The sequence below is a fragment of the Thunnus maccoyii genome, chromosome 18 (genome assembly GCF_910596095.1).
Source record: "Thunnus maccoyii chromosome 18, fThuMac1.1, whole genome shotgun sequence".
In the NCBI taxonomy this organism is placed as follows: Eukaryota; Metazoa; Chordata; class Actinopteri; order Scombriformes; family Scombridae; genus Thunnus; species Thunnus maccoyii.
The window spans coordinates 28,087,239-28,106,698 of record NC_056550.1 but is presented as its reverse complement, the minus strand read 5'-3'; the positions used below and the strand labels follow the sequence as shown (position 1 = coordinate 28,106,698).

Here is a 19,460-nt window from a genome sequence, read left to right as displayed (position 1 = left end):
ACTGAGGCTCCTGTTTGTTAAATGAATCAATTGTTAAACTGCCAATATGTCTTGTTTCTTCAAAGTTCAATCATCCAATCCACCAAACACCAAACAAGAGTCAATGTTAGAATAAGCTGTTTGGCATTGGCAGAGAAGATTTGGCAAATTTTTCATGAGCATCAACATCAAGAAGAAGGAACACGAGAAGATCGAAAAATACCAAGAGGAGCTAGAAAAGATGTGGGGAGTAAAGGCAACAATGGTGCCAGTGGTAATGGGAGCACTGGGGGCTGTGACCCACAAACTGGGAGAGTGGCTCCAGCAGATTCCAGGTACAACATCTGAGGTCTCTGTCCAGAAGAGCGCAGTCCTAGAAACAGCTGAGATACTGCACAGAACCCTCAAACTCCCAGAACTCTGGTAGAAACACACCCCCCCATGGGAGGGAGGAGGGTGAGAGATATATAATGAAATCACCAAAAAGCAATTTTGAAAAGTGGGTTTTTAACAGCGATTTAAAAGATGAGACAGAGTCGCAGCTCTGATCTCAGGCAGGTGGTAATTTCTACTCTGAACTGTTGTGTCACAATCAACCTGTATAACAATGAACCTTTATGTACCAGTCTGGACTTTGGAACAAGAAGCGACGCCTCCAGTGATCTCCGAGAGCGGGAAGAGACGTCGGCCAATAAGAGATCTGATAGATGACTTGGATCAAAGCCTCTCTGGGCTTTGTAATTGATCAATAATATCTTAAAATCAATTCTTAAAACAACAGGTAGCCGATGAAGGGAAGGAACATGATCATGTTTCCCAGACTGAGTTAAAATCCTGGCAGCAGAGTTCTGGACGAGCTGCGAGAATTACAGAGAACTACAGGCGTCCGATCGACTGGTTATTGATTAACGTGTTTATCTAGGATGAGGTTTTGATCAAAAATGACACCAATGTTTCTGCAACGCTGAGTTACTGAATGAAGTAAATGACCTCTGATTAATACCTCTGTCATCAGCGTTTAGCTGCAGGACGGTTTGTGAAAGTCGTTTTACTTTTTTCCTACTAGGGATGCACCATATTGGATTTTTTGCTGATATCTGATATTTCCAACTCATTGTGGCCGATTGCCAATATATGCTCATATTTTTTACCAGCTGGCTGAGGAGACTATTATGCATGCAAGCATAGTTTGTACTAAGTATGATCAAGAAAGACAATATATGAAGGAAAAACTGAGGAAGACTGGAGTTCAGGAGCTCAGCATTAAAACTTTAATGAACCTGCCAAGTGGGAGCAGCAGTAGAGTTTTCACTGAGTTTATTAGACAGACAGGATTAATGTGAAGGATTTAATCTCTGGTCCACACAGCAGAAGGTGGCGGTAATGCACCTCATGCGCTGGTTGCCAACCGCCGTTATAAACCAAAAAAAAGATCTTTTTTCCAAACAGAGTGGTACATCCTGTCAGCCAAGGTGTTTCCTATCTGTGCAGCCGAACATAGCAGCTCCTCCACGGACTGTTTCACCCTGACGGTCCCGGTGTTTCCTCCGCAGGCTGCACTTCACTCAGCCGCCCGTCAGATCAGCTGCTTCTTCCCACTTTAACCTGAATAACAAACCAGGGCTCGGTGCTCCGGTTGGATCCACACAGAGAGCCGAGGCTAACGTTAGCTGAGAGGCTAGCGAAGCGTTAGCCGCAGCATGACAGGAGGGAAGCACAGCCAGCTAGCCTCCAGCTAGAAGAAGCAGCGGGTCTGACGGGCAGATGAGTGAAGTGCAGCCTGCGGAGGAAACACCGGGACCGTCAGGGTGAAACAGTCCGTCAGGCGGCGGAGGAGAAGGCGACAAATCAGCCTCTCATAATCGGCAGAAAACGTTCATTTCAGCCGATGCTGATATTTCATTTTAGAGCTTATATCGGCCGATACCGATGACGTGCCGATAATATCATGCATCCCTATTTCCTACAATAAAATCTGTATTTTCACTAAATCTCAAATCTGTCATCAAACATTATATATTACTGTCGTTATATCTCTCGTCTGTATTCCATTATTTGTTCTGTTTGTTTTTATATTTGAGTCAGTTATTGTTTATGATTTGGTCTTTAATTGTATTTGTTTCTGTGACCTCATTGTTCTCTATCTATATATATATTTATCTATCTATCTATATATTTATCTATCTATATGTTTATCTATCTATATATTTATCATCTATTGAGAAACATGAATATTTGTACAAAGTTCCATCTAATATTAGTTGAGATTTGTGATTCTGGACCGACTGCAGTGCAACTAGAAGTCAGTGAATCATTTTTTTAAATAAAATCTATAATCAAAACTATTTTAAAAGTATATTTTTGCCTCTTGTCGTGCAGAGTGCGTCACCATGGCAGCGGAGGATAAAAGCAGCGCCGTCGACAGCAGCGGCAGCATCATCACTGTGCGTCTGCAGGGGAAAGACAGAGACTCCACGCAGGAGTTCTCTCTGCACAGAGTCCGTAGCTTCTTCTTCTTCTTCTTCTTCTTCTTCTTCTTCTTCTTCTTCTTCTTCTTCTTCTTCTTTCTACCGTCAGCTCGACGTTTGATTCAGACACAGGAAACAAATCAATCATGTCATCTGTGTGGTTTTTTTTTTAGGACGCAGCACTGGGCTCCATCTTCTCCCAGTATCTGTCCAAGATGTCCGCCGGCGCCACGAGAAACGTCAGCTTTCAGTTCGACGGCGCCAAAGTGACGCACGGCCAGACGCCGGCTCAGCTGGACATGGAGGACGGCGACATCATCGAAGTCTGGATGTGACCCGTCGGATTCATTTCACTCCTTCTAGTCAGTTTGTTAAAGAAAAGAGACAAAAGTTTGATCGTTCAGTTACTTTATTTGTAAAAGTCACTTTATTTATTACAATTAATAAAAAGTAAAACAACAGTTCAGAGTAGAAACTATATTTTTAAACACTATTAGAAATGAAATTTTTAAAAAAAACCAACCCGTTGTACAGTTGTAATCCTGTTTGTTCTCGTGACTGTATAATAGATTCTGTTCTTTTCTTTTTGTACGTGTTCGTTTTTATTGTTGTTGACGATAATAAAAGAAGTTACATATTCAAATACTCCGTTACAAGCAGAAGTCCTGCATTCAAAACCTGACAAAGTAAATCAGAATAATGTGCTAAAGAATCCTCATTTTCCTTTTACAGTTATTATTATTATATATGACTTCATAACACTGATATTAGATTTTCATCCCAAACTCTTTTTTCACCACTTCAGTTGTTTGTTTCTTTCATGTCAATAAACAAAAGCTGACAGTAAAACATCAAAATAAACATGTTTTCTAGTGTTTCCTGCAGACACTCAGTTTCTATATGAAGGCAGATTATCAGCTGTAAGTTTACAGTAAAGTAGGAACATTGTTCCGTTTCTCTGATGATCGATCTGAAGACGTCTTTCATGTCACGTCGTTTCAAATTCAAATAAACTTTATTGGAAATCTACAATAAAGCCAAAGCAGTACAGAAAACTATAAACATTGACAGATGATTAATAATTATACAATAATATGTAGATATAAACAATAATATTAAATACAACATAATAAAAGGCATTTTTACAGATGTAATCACACACAAACATTTACTACAGAGTTTATTTCTCTCAGATTATGACGAGACTTCATATATTTACTGCACGTTGACTTTTCTCTCCCCACGTAGACGGGACGGTTTCTGAACATTCAGGATATATATGATTTATTTTCTCACAGAAAACTTCTCTCAAATCCTCAAATATCTGTCACAAGATGACAGGAAGTGAGATTCTGTCTCGACTTCTCCTTTATGACAAATCTGTAAAGGTGAAAGGTCATCTGATCAGCGGCTTTTCTCTACGTCTAGTTTACGTTTGATTTGTTGAAAAATATAAACATTTTTAATTTTACAATAAGCTTTTGTTTACTCATTGACATGTTTTAACCTCCATAGTGAAACAATCATCTTTATATATTTACAACAAACATCATAGAAGTCTCTGATTCAGGACTAATTGTAACTATTTTCCAACTTTTAATCGATAACGATGCATCGTGTGTTTTGGGTTAAAATTTAAGATTTAAATTTAAATCTGAAATGTTTTTAGTAACAATAACTGTAAAATAAATGTAGTGGAGTTTTAATAATTCCCTCTGAAATGTATCTAAATGCTGAACCTGAAATCTTTTCACTACTAATCAATCAATAATCATTGCTGTTGCTGTGACGTCATTATTTTCTGGAAGTAAAACAGACAGTTCAGCATGTGGACCGATGAATGAAATGAAATATTAATTTCCCAACTACAGCAGAGTCAATATTTTATTAAAGCTTCTATATAAACTATTTTTTGCAGCAGTATTCCTGTGATATACTGTATATATTAGTTTAATAATATAGTGACTCAGGATTTATTATTATTGTACCATAAAGCAGAGGTTGCTACTTAAAGTCAGATCAATAATAACATCATTTTTAATCATTATTTTAAAAATCTATCTCCATATAACTATTATTATTATTATGTATTAAGCCCACTGCAAAAAAAAAAGGCTCCAACACTCATTTGGTCATTAATGTAAAACAGCAAGAAGAGAAAATTAGACAGAAAGCTTGATGAACACAAAACGAATCAGAAGGTTAAAGAAAGTTCAAATAAAGCAGAACAGCAACTCTGTAGCTCCGGTATATAATGAAAGGACTGCAGTAAAAGTACCAATACAACAATGTAAGAATACTCCATTATAAGTCCTGCATGAAAGATACTACTACAGTAAAAGTACATAAGTATTATGAGCTTGATGTAGTTAAAGTATTGCAGTAAAAGTACATAAGTATTATGAGCTTGATGTAGTTAAAGTATTGCAGTAAAAGTACATAAGTATTATGAGCTTGATGTAGTTAAAGTATTGCAGTAAAAGTAGTGGTTTGGTCCCTCTGACTGATATATTATTATATATGACATCATTAGATTATTAATAGTGAAGCATCAGTGTTAGAGCAGCATGTTACTGTTGTAGCTGCTGGAGGTGGAGCTAGTTTACACTACTTTATATACAGTTAGCTAGTTTAGTCCAGTGGTTCCCAACCTAGGGGTCGGGTCCCTCCAAAGGGTCAGCAGATAAATCTGAGGGGTGGTGAGATGATTAATGGGAGAGGAAAGAAGAAAAAACAAAGTTCTGATACACAAATCTGTTTTCAGTTTTTGGACTTTTTCTCTAATCTTTGATTTTTGCTGAAATATTGGATCATTTGAACATTTATTGAAATGAAAGCATGTGAGAAGTTTAGAGGGAAAAATCACTATTTGGTGGAGCTGTTAACAACTCATAGACATGTGAAATGTGACCCCGACTACACACTGCTTTTTGTAAGACGTCAAAAGCCAAAAAGGTTGGAAACCACTGGTTTCATCTTTAACAATGTGTTGTATTTTAAAAGCTTGTTATATTATCCATTGTGTCAAATCTTCATCTGAAAAGTAAATAAATGTAGTGGAGTAGAAAGTACAATATTTCCCTCTGAAATGTAGAAAGTAGCATCACATGGAAATACTCAAGTAAAGTACAAATACCTCAAAACGGAACTTTCCACGACTGCTAAACAGTGTTACAGATCGTAAACATCCGCTGATTAGTTTAATAATGTTATTTTGTCATGTGACTTCCAGATAATAGAGTCATGTGAGCTGCTAAGCGGAAGTTTGGTCAGATCCATCATGGCGGCAGCAAACAAATGTCATGTCTGAAGAGCTTCGCTTTGTTTTAAACACTTAGTTTTATTTAATATTATCCCGGCGAACGGTTTTCTCTGCTAAAAACAAACACATTTGAGGAAACGGTATCAGCATGTGTTTTAAATAGCGGTGATAACTCTGCGTGACAAGAGGAAGAGATTTGCGGCCCCAGCAGAGAGAAGAAAGAAGCGTCAGCCGGACTCATCCCGCAGGTAAACAACCGAACAGCTGACCAGTGTTACGGTTTAACTGGTGACCACGTTAACTCATCCTGTAGATAAACAACCGAACAACTGACCAGTGTTACGGTTTAACTGGTGACCACGTTAACTCATCCTGTAGATAAACAACCGAACAACTGACCAGTGTTACGGTTTAACTGGTGACCATGTTAACTCATCCTGTAGGTAAACAACCGAACAGCTGACCGGTGTTACGGTTTAACTGGTGACTATGTTAACTCATCCTGCGTGTAAACAACCGAACAACTGACCGGTGTTACGGTTTAACTGGTGACCATGTTAACTCATCCTGTAGATAAACAACCGAACAACTGACAAGTGTTACGGTTTAACTGGTGACCATGTTAACTCATCCTGTAGATAAACAACCGAACAGCTGACCAGTGTTACGGTTTAACTGGTGACCATGTTAACTCATCCTGTAGATAAACAACCGAACAGCTGACCAGTGTTACGGTTTAACTGGTGACCATGTTAACTCATCCTGTAGGTAAACAACCGAACAACTGACCAGTGTTACGGTTTAACTGGTGACCATGTTAACTCATCCTGTAGATAAACAACCGAACAACTGACCAGTGTTACGGTTTAACTGGTGACCATGTTAACTCATCCTGTAGATAAACAACCGAACAACTGACCAGTGTTACGGTTTAACTGGTGACCATGTTAACTCATCCTGCAGTTAAACAACGCCGATAGACGTAGATGATACAGTAACACAGTTTGACACATTGTGTCATTTAATACACTTTTTTAAAATTGTGATTAATAATTTATTATTATTTTATTAATATAATTAAATAAACTAACTGACTAGCAGATAGTATCCTAAAGGTTTTGACATCGGTCGTGTAATCTGTGAACAGTTATAACAACATGTGATTCAGAGCTGGGTGATATATCAATATTATATCGATATATTGATATGAGACTAGATATCATCTTAGATTTTGGGTATCTTAATATCATCATGTGGTATAAGTGTCATTTCCTGGTTTGAAAGCTGCATTACAGTAAAGTGATGTAAAGTGTTTGAACTCACCAGACTGTTCCTGCTCTTCTATTATTTGCCTTTAACCACTTTGTCATTTTATTCACATTACTGATAATTATTTATCAAAAATCTCATTGTGTAAATATTTTGTTAAAACACTGATAGTCGTCCCGACAACGTTGTTGGAATATTGATATCGAGGTATTTGGTCAAAAAATATCTTTATTTGATTTTGTCACTCAGCTCTGCTGCAGCAGGTTTGTAGTAACCTGAATAAAAACACACTCAAATAATCTGACAAATATTATAAAACTTGTAATAAAAGTAAAATTAATAACATGGACACAATTACTACAGACAACCACAACACAATCAGCTGAAAGTCACCAGTTAACGGAGTCACTATAGATGCTAAACACCAGTAACAGAAACCAGTTGAACACACTTTAAACTGGACATTAAATAATCTGTTTACTTAGATGTTGTTATAGAGGCTCATTAAACCAAAGTCTGTTAAAAAAAAACTACATTTAATGCTGCAGTTTTAGATTTGATATGTTTAGTTATGACGCAGTGACAAATTAGGATTAAAAGTGATCCTTGAGTGTGACGTACAGGATCCTGTTAATCCATCAGGGTGATCACATGAATCTGTCCTGTAGATCATCTGACAGATAAATAAATACTTCATTAAAATGCCACAGAAGCAACAAATCAAATCAAAATACAAAAACAAAGAGACAAAAGATACCAGTTAAAGGTTAAATTACACACACTCAAATATTATGAGTATGAATACAACAGATGTGATGGAGGATTTTTAGTTAGTTTCCAAGTTGTCAAAGTTTTCTGCCGAATTTATAAGAAGATTCCTTAAATGTGTAAAACCATCAACCAAACCAGTATTAATTAACCAAACCAGTATAAAGTCATGTTTGACTGTTGTAAAGCAGGATAAATAAAACTGATTCTCTCCTTGTTAGATTGATTTCTTTTATAAAATAAATCTATAAACAGACACAAAGTTACAGAACAGGAGGAATAAAAGTGAGAGTTAATCTCCAGACAGGTTATTTTTAACGGCGCCGGCTCACTATTGGCTGGTGTGTAAACAGCGTGTGAGACTTTGAGCGGTTCAGATGTGAGTTCGGAACAGCTGAGCAGCAGCAGCATCCGTCCGTCATCTGATCATCGGCTGATAACTGCCTGATCAATGAGTTTGTCTGCAAACGGAGCAAAGTTCAAGACGACTGAGTGGCTTCTGTTTGGATTCATTGTTTTGTCTTTTTCTCTTTGTTGATTGGCCGACTGCATGTTGGACTGATCAATCATTTCATATGATCAGTTATTCTGTCACACAGGGAGGTTTTCAATACTTAAGAATATATATGTTTGACAATTATAGGTTCATAAATCTGTCTGAATAATCTAATGTGATTTTCAATACTTTTGTTAATATAATAATAAATAAATATCAATTTATTGCTGTAATAATTATCACAACATCGTTTTTGTCCTTATTGTCGTCTGGCTGCGCTGAGTTTATTTATCATTTGGTTTATAAAGCAGCTTTTGCAATATGTAATTATAATGAATACTATTATTGTTCTGCATAATGTATAATAATAACAATGTTTCTATTGCACATTGCACAGCATATAATAATAATAATAATAATAATAATTCTACTCATGTTTCATTATAAACTATGTATAGAATTATTGCACAATGGATAATAACAACGTTTTCTGATTTAATACTGTTGTTCTGTGTTCTGGACGTTGCTGTTGCGACACACTATGTTTTATTCTTATTCTTAAATATGTCACAGATATTCAGTTTATAGTGTTGAAAAGAGGAAACTCTACAGAGCAAACTGCTCTTGTCCTTCAGAAATGTGACCTTTAATAATCTCATCAGTACGTCGTGTTAATAAATGATTAACAGCTGATAAAGTCAGAAAATCAGCTTCTTTCCAGGAAACTTCTCCAGATTCATGAGCAGAAACATTTTCTCATCAGAGCAGGAGAAGTTTCAGTGTGATGATGCTGCAGAGGAAACTGATCTCTTCTGAAAGTGAGACGTGATGCACTAACGCGTTCACCGCGTCAGCAGAATCCTCTCCGTTCAGGCGCTGTTCTTCCTCCTGTGAGCGAAGTGATCACGTGACTGGGACGAGGATGACTTCCCACTTTCTCTTCCTCTTCTGGAGCTTCACCTCGTCACAGTCTGAAGCTACAAACACACAAACAGCTCTGTGCAAAAGTTACAGGCAGTAAAAGTAAAGTGAAAGATGTTTTTGAATAGTTTATTATGATGTAAATGTCTCTGCTGAACTGTCGGTCATGTGACTTCAGCTGTCATGTGATTACTCGCCAACATATATAAGAAGCAGCCTGATGAAGGTCTTAATGGCTTGTTTTAACTGCCTGAGTAGCCATGAAATATTAAAGGCTTTTTAAATGTTAAATCCTTTCAGTAAGTGTAAACTGAAGAGCACCAGAGAGAAACGTCTCCACACACGAGCAGCACGTTCATCTGCTTCTGTTTCTCGACTCACTTTTTAAAGATATTTCAGATGAAACAGGATCTTCTGGTTCAGCTGCTGCAGACAAACGATACTTCAACTTCCCCACGTGTTCAAACGTGTTCTTCTCGTTTTATCTCGTGTGTTGATTAGAGCTGCAGTTATTAGTTTAAAAATGTTAAATATTCTCTGGTTTCAGCCTCTCAGAGGTGACGATTTGCTGCTTTTCTTTGGACGGTTGATCGAACAAAACAAACTCTGAAGACGTCACTCTGAGAACTTCTGATGTTTTATTGACCAAATGATTGGTTGATTCATTGAAAAAATAATCATCAGATTATTAAATAATAAATTATTGTCAGCTTCAGTTTTTATAAAGAGCAGTTTAATGTTTTATAGATATATTAGAATATTGTCAATATATATTTGGAAAATGCAAAAAGAGTAAATGTTTTGTTAAAGGAAATATTGTTAATTTTGTCTGGTATGTAGTTGAAGTGCTGTTTTTTGATTGATTGTTTGTTTGTTTGTGTCTTGGGGTGGGCAATAATAAAATATGTTGACTGCATTGTTTATAGTATCTACAGTTTGATGAAATGGAAAATAATAATGAAAGAATAATATTGTCAGTAAACCAAATGACTCATTAATTAATTATGATTTAAGATCATTTTTGCTAACTTACTGTTATTCACCTTTTTAAAAAGACAGTTTGCATGTGAATGAATAATAAGGATGTTTCCTCTGCTCAGCGGCAGCCATGTCTCTGGGAGAGCCCATGTCGGACTCGGCGCCGTTCTTCTCTGACGACAGCGAGGCGGAGGGTGCGGATGAACAGGGCGGGTCGGCGGGTCAGAGGACGCAGCAGGAGTCGCCCAGCGGGGTGTCGAGAGTCCGAGCGCTGCTGACCGTCCTCATCCTCTGCTACATCAACCTGCTCAACTACATGGACAGGTTCACTGTGGCAGGTATGGAACGCCGATCGCCGCTCGCCCACTTCCTGGAATATCAGGAAGCTTTGAAGACGTGCAGTCAGGGAATATCAGGAGATTTAAGAATGATGCATGTTATGATCAGTAGTTTTCTAATCATTTCCTAGAAAGTACAGGAGGAGCCACAGAGAACAAATTAATAATTTGTGCTCTGGGTTAATTTATTTTGCCTGTTCTCTTGTAGAGGGAACTGAACACATTAACATCAGTCACTTCTTGACGTGCAGATGTTTGCTGAACATGAGCGTATTAAGGAGACTGGATGCATGTTGAATGAAGAGCGGCTAAAAGCTGAGATTTTATAAACCGGATGACCTCCGCAGGAGAGTCACAGTCTGTACGGATCCACATATCTCAGTCCAAGATCAGAATGAAACCTGATTAAATCCAAGCGATCCGAGAAAGGCATGAATGAGTTATTGTTGTTTCTCCGCGGCTCCTCCAGGGCTCCGAAAAACACAGACAGAAGCATAAAATAAATCAAATGACCAAAGGCACCTTTAGACTGACGACATCGATGGTGGAAGTTTACTGCACGTCGCACCGTGTGAGACAACTGTTATAAGTTTGTCAGATCGTCACGCCGGCCAGTGGACTCTGTGTTATCATCATCATGTCGTATTCTGATTGATTGGTTTGTGTGTCGTTGCATCAGTCTCACACTGTTTTTGATTGACAACCAAAGATTTCACCACAGTTTTTTTTTTCTTCATGATTGTCAACTTTCATCTCATTGAGTCAAAAATCACTTCAGTCAGATGAAGATGATCCAAGACAGGATTTTCTGCTGTATCTTTGATCCTGTAACTACTGAACACGTCTGTGTTGACTCCTGCAGGTGTTCTCCCTGATATAGAGCATTACTTTGGAATTGATGACGAGAGATCCGGCTTGCTGCAAACAGGTAATAAAACCAAACTAAACATTATCTCTTGTAATAACTTAATGCTTTTCAGTTCATCTGGTTTAAAAACAAGTCTTTGTGAAGTCCTGAGAATGTTTTCATGTTCGTCTCCTTCCAGTTTTCATCTGCAGCTACATGTTCTTGGCTCCGTTCTTCGGTTACCTTGGCGACAGGTACAACAGGAAGTTCATCATGAGTTTTGGCATTGCATTCTGGTCTATAGTGACGCTCGCCAGCTCCTACACCCCCAAAGAAGTGAGTGATGTGTTGATGATGATGATTTTTACACCTGAACCACAGCGACATGAAGACATTATTAGACTCATTTTCTTGAACCTCGGTGTGTGGAGAGAGGTTTAAGTGTATAAATCCTCCTTTTTTGACTTCTCGCAGCATTTCTGGGCTCTGCTGTTGACTCGAGGTCTGGTCGGAGTCGGGGAGGCCAGTTACTCCACCATCGCTCCCACCATCATCGCTGACCTGTACGTCAAAGGGAAGAGGACAAACATGCTCTCCATCTTTTATTTTGCCATTCCGGTCGGCAGGTAAGAGAGGAACTTTTCTTTTTTAATAATACTGATTCTGAATGTTAAACTTCCTTCAGTCCGTCACTTTCAGTGAGCAGTATATCAGAGTATCTGCAGGTCTTTTTTAAAAGTGTTGAATTCAGTTTCCTCGACAAAAAAAGGCTTTAAATGTTACTAAAGTCTCAGATTGAAGTTTAAAAAGGTCTTAAATGTTTTCCTGTTACCTGTAATAACATAAAGAAACTTCCTCATTCTTTTGTCTGCATCAATGTATAATATCATAACTTTACCTACCTATTTATTATTATTATTATTATTATTATTATTATCATCATCATCAATAATAAAAAATACTTTACATTTTACTTTTGTTATTCTATGTATTTATGTGTCTGTCTGTTATATTTTAAGATTGACGGCACATTAATTCATGTTTTTTTTAATTATTTTTTAATGGCTGGTTCAGAAAATCCATAAATATATTTGTGATTTTTCAAAAGATGATGATTTACTATACAGCTCATATCAGGTGACTGATTAGGACTCTTTATGAGTTACATCTAAGATATATGAAATGAGAATTACTGTCAGATTTACAGAAAATAGAATAAACTGTATTTTTGCAGCTTTTCAGGTACGTTTGCTGTATTTCAGTCTGAATCTGTAGATGCATGTATGTTAAAGTATGTACATGTGGTTTGGTATCTGTGTGCATATATGAATATATGCTGGTATATTTATGTGTTTTCCTTGTTTATATTTTTATTATTTTAGTTTTCTTATCAGAGAATTTTAGTTGATTAAACTCCCATGTGGTTAATAAAGGTGTTTCCATTTTTATATTTACTCCATGTTAAGAGCACTATCTCCTCACTACAAGGAGTAGAAATGACATAAAATAATCTAATAAAAGTGTGAATGTGGACTCCTCCATCTCATCTTCTTGATGTCTTTTTTCTTGTCCTCAGTGGTCTTGGATACATCGTGGGGTCACAGGTCAGCTCCGTTGCACGGGACTGGCACTGGGCTCTGCGGGTACGTTTTTATTTTAATGATATATAACCACTTCTGGATGTTGTAGGATGATGATGATGTTCACAGTTTGCACTGTTCTTCCTCCTCCAGGTGACTCCAGGTTTGGGGCTGATCGCAGTGCTGCTGCTGCTGTTTGTGGTCCAGGAGCCTAAAAGAGGCGCCATTGAAGCTCGACCCGAACATCACCTGCACCGGACCAGCTGGCTGACTGACCTGCAGGCCCTCAGCAAGAAGTAGGTTCACTATCAGGAACATTCAGCAACACTAAAGGACGAGTTCACTATTTCTCAAGTGTCTTAATCATCAATCATTCCTCCTGTTCATACTGACCATTAGAAGATCCCTTCATAATGACCTTACAATGGAAGTGATAGAGGACAGAAATGTATTTAAAAGTTTATCTGAAGCTAATATGAAGCTTCAGCGTCCAAATGAGTCAAATCAAGTAGATATCTTTCAACGTTACAGTCTTTTTAGTGCCAAAGTTCCTCTTTTTGTTACTATACTTCCACCTGCAGCTCAACAGGGAAACACTGTCCGAGGAAACACAAAGAGGGAATTTGATGCTAAAAAGACACAAATGTAAATGTGTCAGATATCCACTTGATATGACTAACTCAGACTGATGAAGCTGAATAGAAGCTTCACACAGACTTTTAAATGACAAAACTGTGGATTTTATCCTCCATCACTTCCATTGAAAACACATTTGAAGGATCTTTTAATATCCAGTATGAACAGGAGGAATGATTACAGACACTTGACTGCTGGTTTAAGACACATTTGAAAAATTGTGACTCGATCCTTTAAAACCTGGATCACAAACTGGGCCTCAGAGACCCCAAGAAAACATTTTCACTGCGATAGTGAAACTAGTTTTAAGATGTTTATCATGTAGGAAACCCCTGCAGCCACAAGGTAACTTGTCATGTGCTCGTGGTTGCAGCTTTTTCTTACCGTTTTTATAAATAGAGAGCCAAAGTCATGACATCACTTCCTGTGCCTTTGTTCCATTAGCTTCTGAAACGCAACACTGTCTCTCATTCAGCGTTTTGAGTCCTGCTATAATATCAGAAGACATGACGCCCACCTTCTCTTTAGATTATTTACCTGCTGTGACTTATTTAAAACTGTCTTTCTGTCTCTCTGCAGTCACAGCTTCGTGTTGTCCACCTTCGGCTTCACGGCGGTGGCGTTTGTCACCGGCTCTCTGGCTCTTTGGGCTCCGACGTTCCTGTTCAGAGCGGCCGTGTTCACCGGTGAGAAAGCTCCCTGTGTGGACGGACACTGCGCCTCCGACGACAGGTAACGATATGTGACTTTTTTTACTGCTCGGCCAGTGAAAGTTTCACAGTTTGTCTTCACTGGTGGCTAAACTGTTGGCTGAAAGACAGCACACTAAACCTAAAAAAAGGCAACTGACACTTGTGGTTATTTGAGATGATCTAGAGCCGCAAAGATTAGTCGATCGACAGGAAGTTTATTTGTAACTATTTTGATAATCAAAAAAAATCGTTTTATTTGTTTTTAAAGGAAAAATGCCAAATATTTTGCTGGTTTCAGCTTCTCAAATCTGAGAATTTGAAGCTTTTCTGTGTCCTAAATGAAAGTAAACTGTGAATATCTGGATTTTTGATTGTTGATCAGGAAAAAATATGTAATTTGAAGGTGTCACTGTGGATTCTAAGAAATTATAATCACTATTCTCTGACATTTTATAGACAAATTGATTGCAAAAGTAATCTGCAGATGAATCGATAAAGAAAATCATTCTTAGTTGCAGCTCTAATGTGACCGGATGTGTTGAATGTGGCTCCGGAGGGCAACAACATGTCTCTCCTGTTGACTGCGGTTGTGTTTTCTTCTGACAGTCTGATTTTCGGCATCATCACCTGCGTCACAGGCGTGCTGGGCGTGGCCAGCGGCGTGCAGGTCAGTCGGCAGCTGAGGAAAAGGACGCCCAGGGCCGACCCGCTGGTCTGCGCCGCCGGCCTGCTCCTGTCAGCGCCGTTCCTCTACATGGCCATCGTCTTCGCCCAGGCCAGCACCATCGCCACATACGTGAGTTCTCCTCCTGTCGTCCTCTCTCTGGTTCAACTCCAGTTTAGACCAGTAAAAATCTGTTTTTATCAAACATTCATCCATCCATTGTTCATAATGAGCAATATATCCTTAAAGGGGCACCATCGTGGCTTTTAGACGTGTTTGACATAAGCTTCCAACAAACAGCAGCTTTTGCTGAGGATATCGTTTAATCGGTTTTAGTTCCAATTTTTGCATAAATTCCTCCAAGAGTTTTACAATAAATGCGGTTTGAAATGTTGCCAAACACAGACTCGCTATAGTTTTTCTAAAACTAAAAAGTTTAGATGATTTTCTAAACTGGAAAATGAGAGCGTGGAGCTGAATCTAGCGCTAGCTGCTAGCTTGGTTAGCATAGTGCATTTACAGTCTGTGGTCAACTGTGATAATGCTAATACTAATTTTCGCTAGCAAAAAAACAGACTTAAAACCATTAAGACAGAATGTACTCACCAGATAAACGGAACAGCCGACTCCTCAGAGGGTCTTCTTATGCGACCAAAATGTTACAATTAACTGTCATGAACTGAAAACAAACTGTGAAATAGCAGCAGCTACGCCTATACTCTGTGAATTTGGGGTTATGCCATGTTTATGTTACGTAATCAACGTTGTCGCCGTGGTAGCGACTTGTCAATCACAACATAGCCACGCCCTAAAGCATACGCTGCTTTATCGTCTATTTCACTTTAAATGGACCATCATTTACAAAACGAACATCATGCTGTACCGAAGAAGACTTGAAACTAGTGATTGAGACCATAAACTCATCAGGAAAGTGTTTACTGAGGTAATAAATTGAGAGAGAAGTAGGGTCATTTTCTCATAGACTTCTATACAATCGGACTTCTTTTTGCAGCCAGTGGAGTCGCCCCCTGCTGGTCATTAGAGAGAATGCAGGTTTAAGGCACTTTTGCATTGGCTTCACTGTTCAGACCTAGAGCTACCTGCTTGGACATTACATCTTATTAAAGGATAAACTGGTGACTTTCTATATTTTTCTTCTTGTCAACAGCGCTGGTGTCTGATCGGTACTGTGTATCGAAGGTATCGGGGCAGAAAAAGTCTGATCAAAGGAGCGTCCTGACAATCTTAAAATTTGACGTTTTTCATGCTACAAATCCCCAGAAATAACAAATATATAGTCTCTCATCAGTGTCTTAAAATAACATTTTCACCACAGTACACAAAAACAAACCGGAGGGATCGCAAGATAGTTGACAAGATGATTAATACGCAAGGAAAGAGGAAGTCTTTTTGCAATTTCTCAAGAATGTTTTTAGACTTTTTTTTTTTTTCATTGAGTACTGGAGATTTTGACCTTAAAAATAAAACAATCTGACAAATGAAAATCACTTTTTGCTTGAACTGTTCATAGCTCATAGACAAGACATCACAAGACAAAAACACTACATAAGGTTCAGGTGTAAATCCGAGTGTGATTTCACAACCCGCCTCCAACATTAAAGCTGTAATAATCGATTTCTCCACAACAAACCTGACAGACACACAGCTCTGACATATTATCATCTGATTCAGTCTCCACTGACTCCTCTCTCTGTAGATGTTCACTGTGTTTTCTGTTTGTGTCTTCAGGTTTTCATTTTCCTCGGAGAGACCTTCTTGTCCATGAACTGGGCCATCGTGGCTGATATATTACTGGTGAGAAAACTGTCTCTTACTCTTAATGTCCATCACAACAGTATCACATGCTTTGGAATAAATTTATAATAAACAATGTATAATAATTTAATGTTATTTAATGTGTTCCTGCTTGTAACAGTCTTGTAATTGTCAAACATTTTTTTAGTACGTGGTCGTTCCCACTCGCCGCTCCACAGCCGAGGCTTTGCAGATCGTCATCTCTCATCTACTGGGAGACGCAGGAAGTCCGTACCTGATAGGAGTGGTATGTTACCTCACACACACACACACACACACACACACTCCTCAAGTTTGGTGTGTGACCTATATGTTTTTATAGGTCAACAGTTTTAGAAACAGTCTTCATCCTGTGTGGTGAGCACTCCTCTCTACTTACCCGTGTGTTGCTATAGTAACTGAGGGCGGTTATTAGCTGAGGAGGTTAAAGTAGAACAATGATCAACAACGTAGTCTTATGAAAAAATAAATGCCACCATGAAGTTAACTCTTGAGAGAGGACATGAGAGAGGGATCTATTTTCTCATCCAACTCTCCGCCAAATGTTGAACTATTCCTTTAAGTACTGGAGTGAAATGTTTGAGCTCACAGACAACTTTCCAGGACGTCTGGTTCTGAGGACGAAGGCAGGTAGAGGTCACGGCGTCACCATCGTTGAATCTCCTCCTGTGTGTGTGTTTCAGGTTTCAGACTCTCTGAGGAAGACGGACTCCTTCCTCTGGCAGTTTCGCTCTCTGCAGCTCTCTCTGCTGCTCTGCTCCTTCGTGGCGGTGGTGGGCGGCGGTTTCTTCCTCGCCACCGCCCTCTTCATCGAAAAAGACCGCCATCGTGCCGAGAACTTCAACACCACAGGTGAGACAAACTGTTCGGCTGATATGTGTGGAATGAGCCAAATCACTGGATACACTCAGAATCACCTCATTTGGCCCCGGATTGTGATTTAGTTTTAGTCTTTTGATGATAGTATATTTTAGTTTTAGTCAAATTTAAGTCATTCGATTTTTGTTAGGGTTAGTGTAGTTTTTGTCGTATTTTAATTTTTCAAAGTGTTTTGAGGCTATAACTGTCTAGTGTTGTCAATGTGACTGTGATCTGCAGTAATCAGACCGACAACGGTTACCTTCTAGAGCACAAATAAACACACCCACACCCCCCCGCACAATCCTGCAGCGGTGCGCAGCAACACCTGATTTGGTCTGAATACGGCCTCAATCCATCCTTGTTTTTGTATTTGGGGCCGGTTTTTATTTGTTCGTGTCGACCACACCCCCAGCCATTATTGGAGACCCGGCTTTTAATTGAATACCGGCCACTATTAGAGAAAATAAACTTTCTTCTCATGTTTCTCTGTTGACAGATGACGAGCCGATCGTCGTACCAAAAAGCGGCCGATCCACTCGGGTTCCAGTGTCCAGTGTTCTGATCTGACCACAGAAACCTGATGGAGGTCCTTACGTTCAGTCGGATCCTTCATACACCTGTGGTTATTTTTATTTTTTATTTTTTTTTTTAGGACTGCGGACACTGATGGGACTGTCTGCCATGCAGAAATATTTTGAGGATACATTTATTTTTAAACTTTTTGACATTACGTTTTATACCTTCCCCCGCTCAGGAGCACGTTGGCGCTTCAGGAGGTTTGTTTTTCATCTCCAGACGTTGTTTTTTGCTGTTGAACACGTGGACGTGAGCTCAACATTGTTGGAAATGTTTGCAGAGCAGATATGATGTTGAAAATGAGCACTAGAGATTCTCTGAAGAGGAGCAACAGAAACTGCTCTGCGAATTTGATTTTATCGATTGTTTGACATTCAACCACCTATAAACTGATTAAAGATAACATGACCCATATCCTGAGTTTAACAACATAACCAAAAACTGGCTGCATCCTGCTTCCAAACCTCGAGTGATTTTATATGCAGGACAAGCTTTCATAATCATGTATTTCTATATGTTTGAACTACTTTTAATAGTAACACTAACCGTCTTACAGGTCTGTATTTGTTTGGAACCAGAAAATGGGAAATAATGATCCAAGTTGTCAGAAACTGGGAAGAATCATATTACCTCTGTATCTTTTTATTCATCTGCTCATCTTTTACAAGCAATACGTCTGTTTTTAACCCTCTTTTTTTAGTTTATAATGCTTCCGGTGTTTGATGGAGTGCAGGGATCTTGTTTGAACTCTTTCCTCGCAGCTCTGTTTCTGGTTTTCTTTGTGTCGGGTCAGAGAGCTCGGTGTGGTTAAAAAGAGCTTCCCCCAAGTTGACCGGGACACGTAGAGCACACAGAAGTTGCAGAAAATATGTGTCAACAATGGTTATTTAAAAAGAAAGAAACGCTTTTAAATGAATGTTAATAATCAGATTTGTTTGTTAAATTGAAATTATTTTAGCAGATCTTTTTTGTGAACTATTAAACGAGAATTAACTTGACAAGATGTTCGTGTGTATGTGTGTAAATGTTGCCATGGAAACATGTTATTAATATTCTTACATAGGTGATTTGGTTTCCTTTTTTTTTTTTTTTACCAGAGTTACGAGTTAATAGTTTGAGTCAGTCAGTGAGGTTTTACTGATTTACAGAGAAAAGATGTCAAGCTGAATATTAAAACTTGGACACAATTTAACTGAAGAGTTTTTTAAAAAGTGGCTTTCAGTGTCTGTATTTTTAGCATATAGCAGGTTCTACAGGTCCCCTTTAAAGTATTTCTATTTATTATTATATTTATTGGTTGAAGAAGTTGG

General features: G+C 38.5%; 2 protein-coding genes across 2 annotated transcripts in view; both read left to right on the top strand.

Moving 5' to 3' along the window:
* LOC121884500 (nuclear factor of activated T cells 2 interacting protein) overlaps positions 1-3,092 on the top strand; it is a 9,599-nt gene extending 6,507 nt beyond the window's left edge. Inside the window, exons 8-9 of the mRNA XM_042393349.1 lie at positions 2,359-2,477; positions 2,621-3,092. Coding sequence (XP_042249283.1) covers positions 2,359-2,477; positions 2,621-2,782 — 281 coding nt within the window. The 3' untranslated portion in view covers positions 2,783-3,092. The remainder of the gene's footprint in view (positions 1-2,358; positions 2,478-2,620) is intronic.
* A 2,608-nt stretch (positions 3,093-5,700) lies between these two features.
* spns1 (spinster homolog 1 (Drosophila)) lies at positions 5,701-18,564 on the top strand. Its single transcript, XM_042393313.1, has 13 exons — positions 5,701-5,957; positions 10,264-10,479; positions 11,342-11,407; positions 11,526-11,662; positions 11,801-11,952; positions 12,903-12,969; positions 13,060-13,202; positions 14,122-14,274; positions 14,841-15,030; positions 16,648-16,713; positions 16,862-16,960; positions 17,397-17,565; positions 18,071-18,564. The coding sequence occupies exons 2-13, from the start codon at positions 10,272-10,274 to the stop codon at positions 18,139-18,141; spliced, it is 1,521 nt and encodes a 506-aa protein (XP_042249247.1). The 5' UTR covers positions 5,701-5,957; positions 10,264-10,271; the 3' UTR covers positions 18,142-18,564.
* The last annotated feature ends 896 nt before the right edge of the window (positions 18,565-19,460 follow it).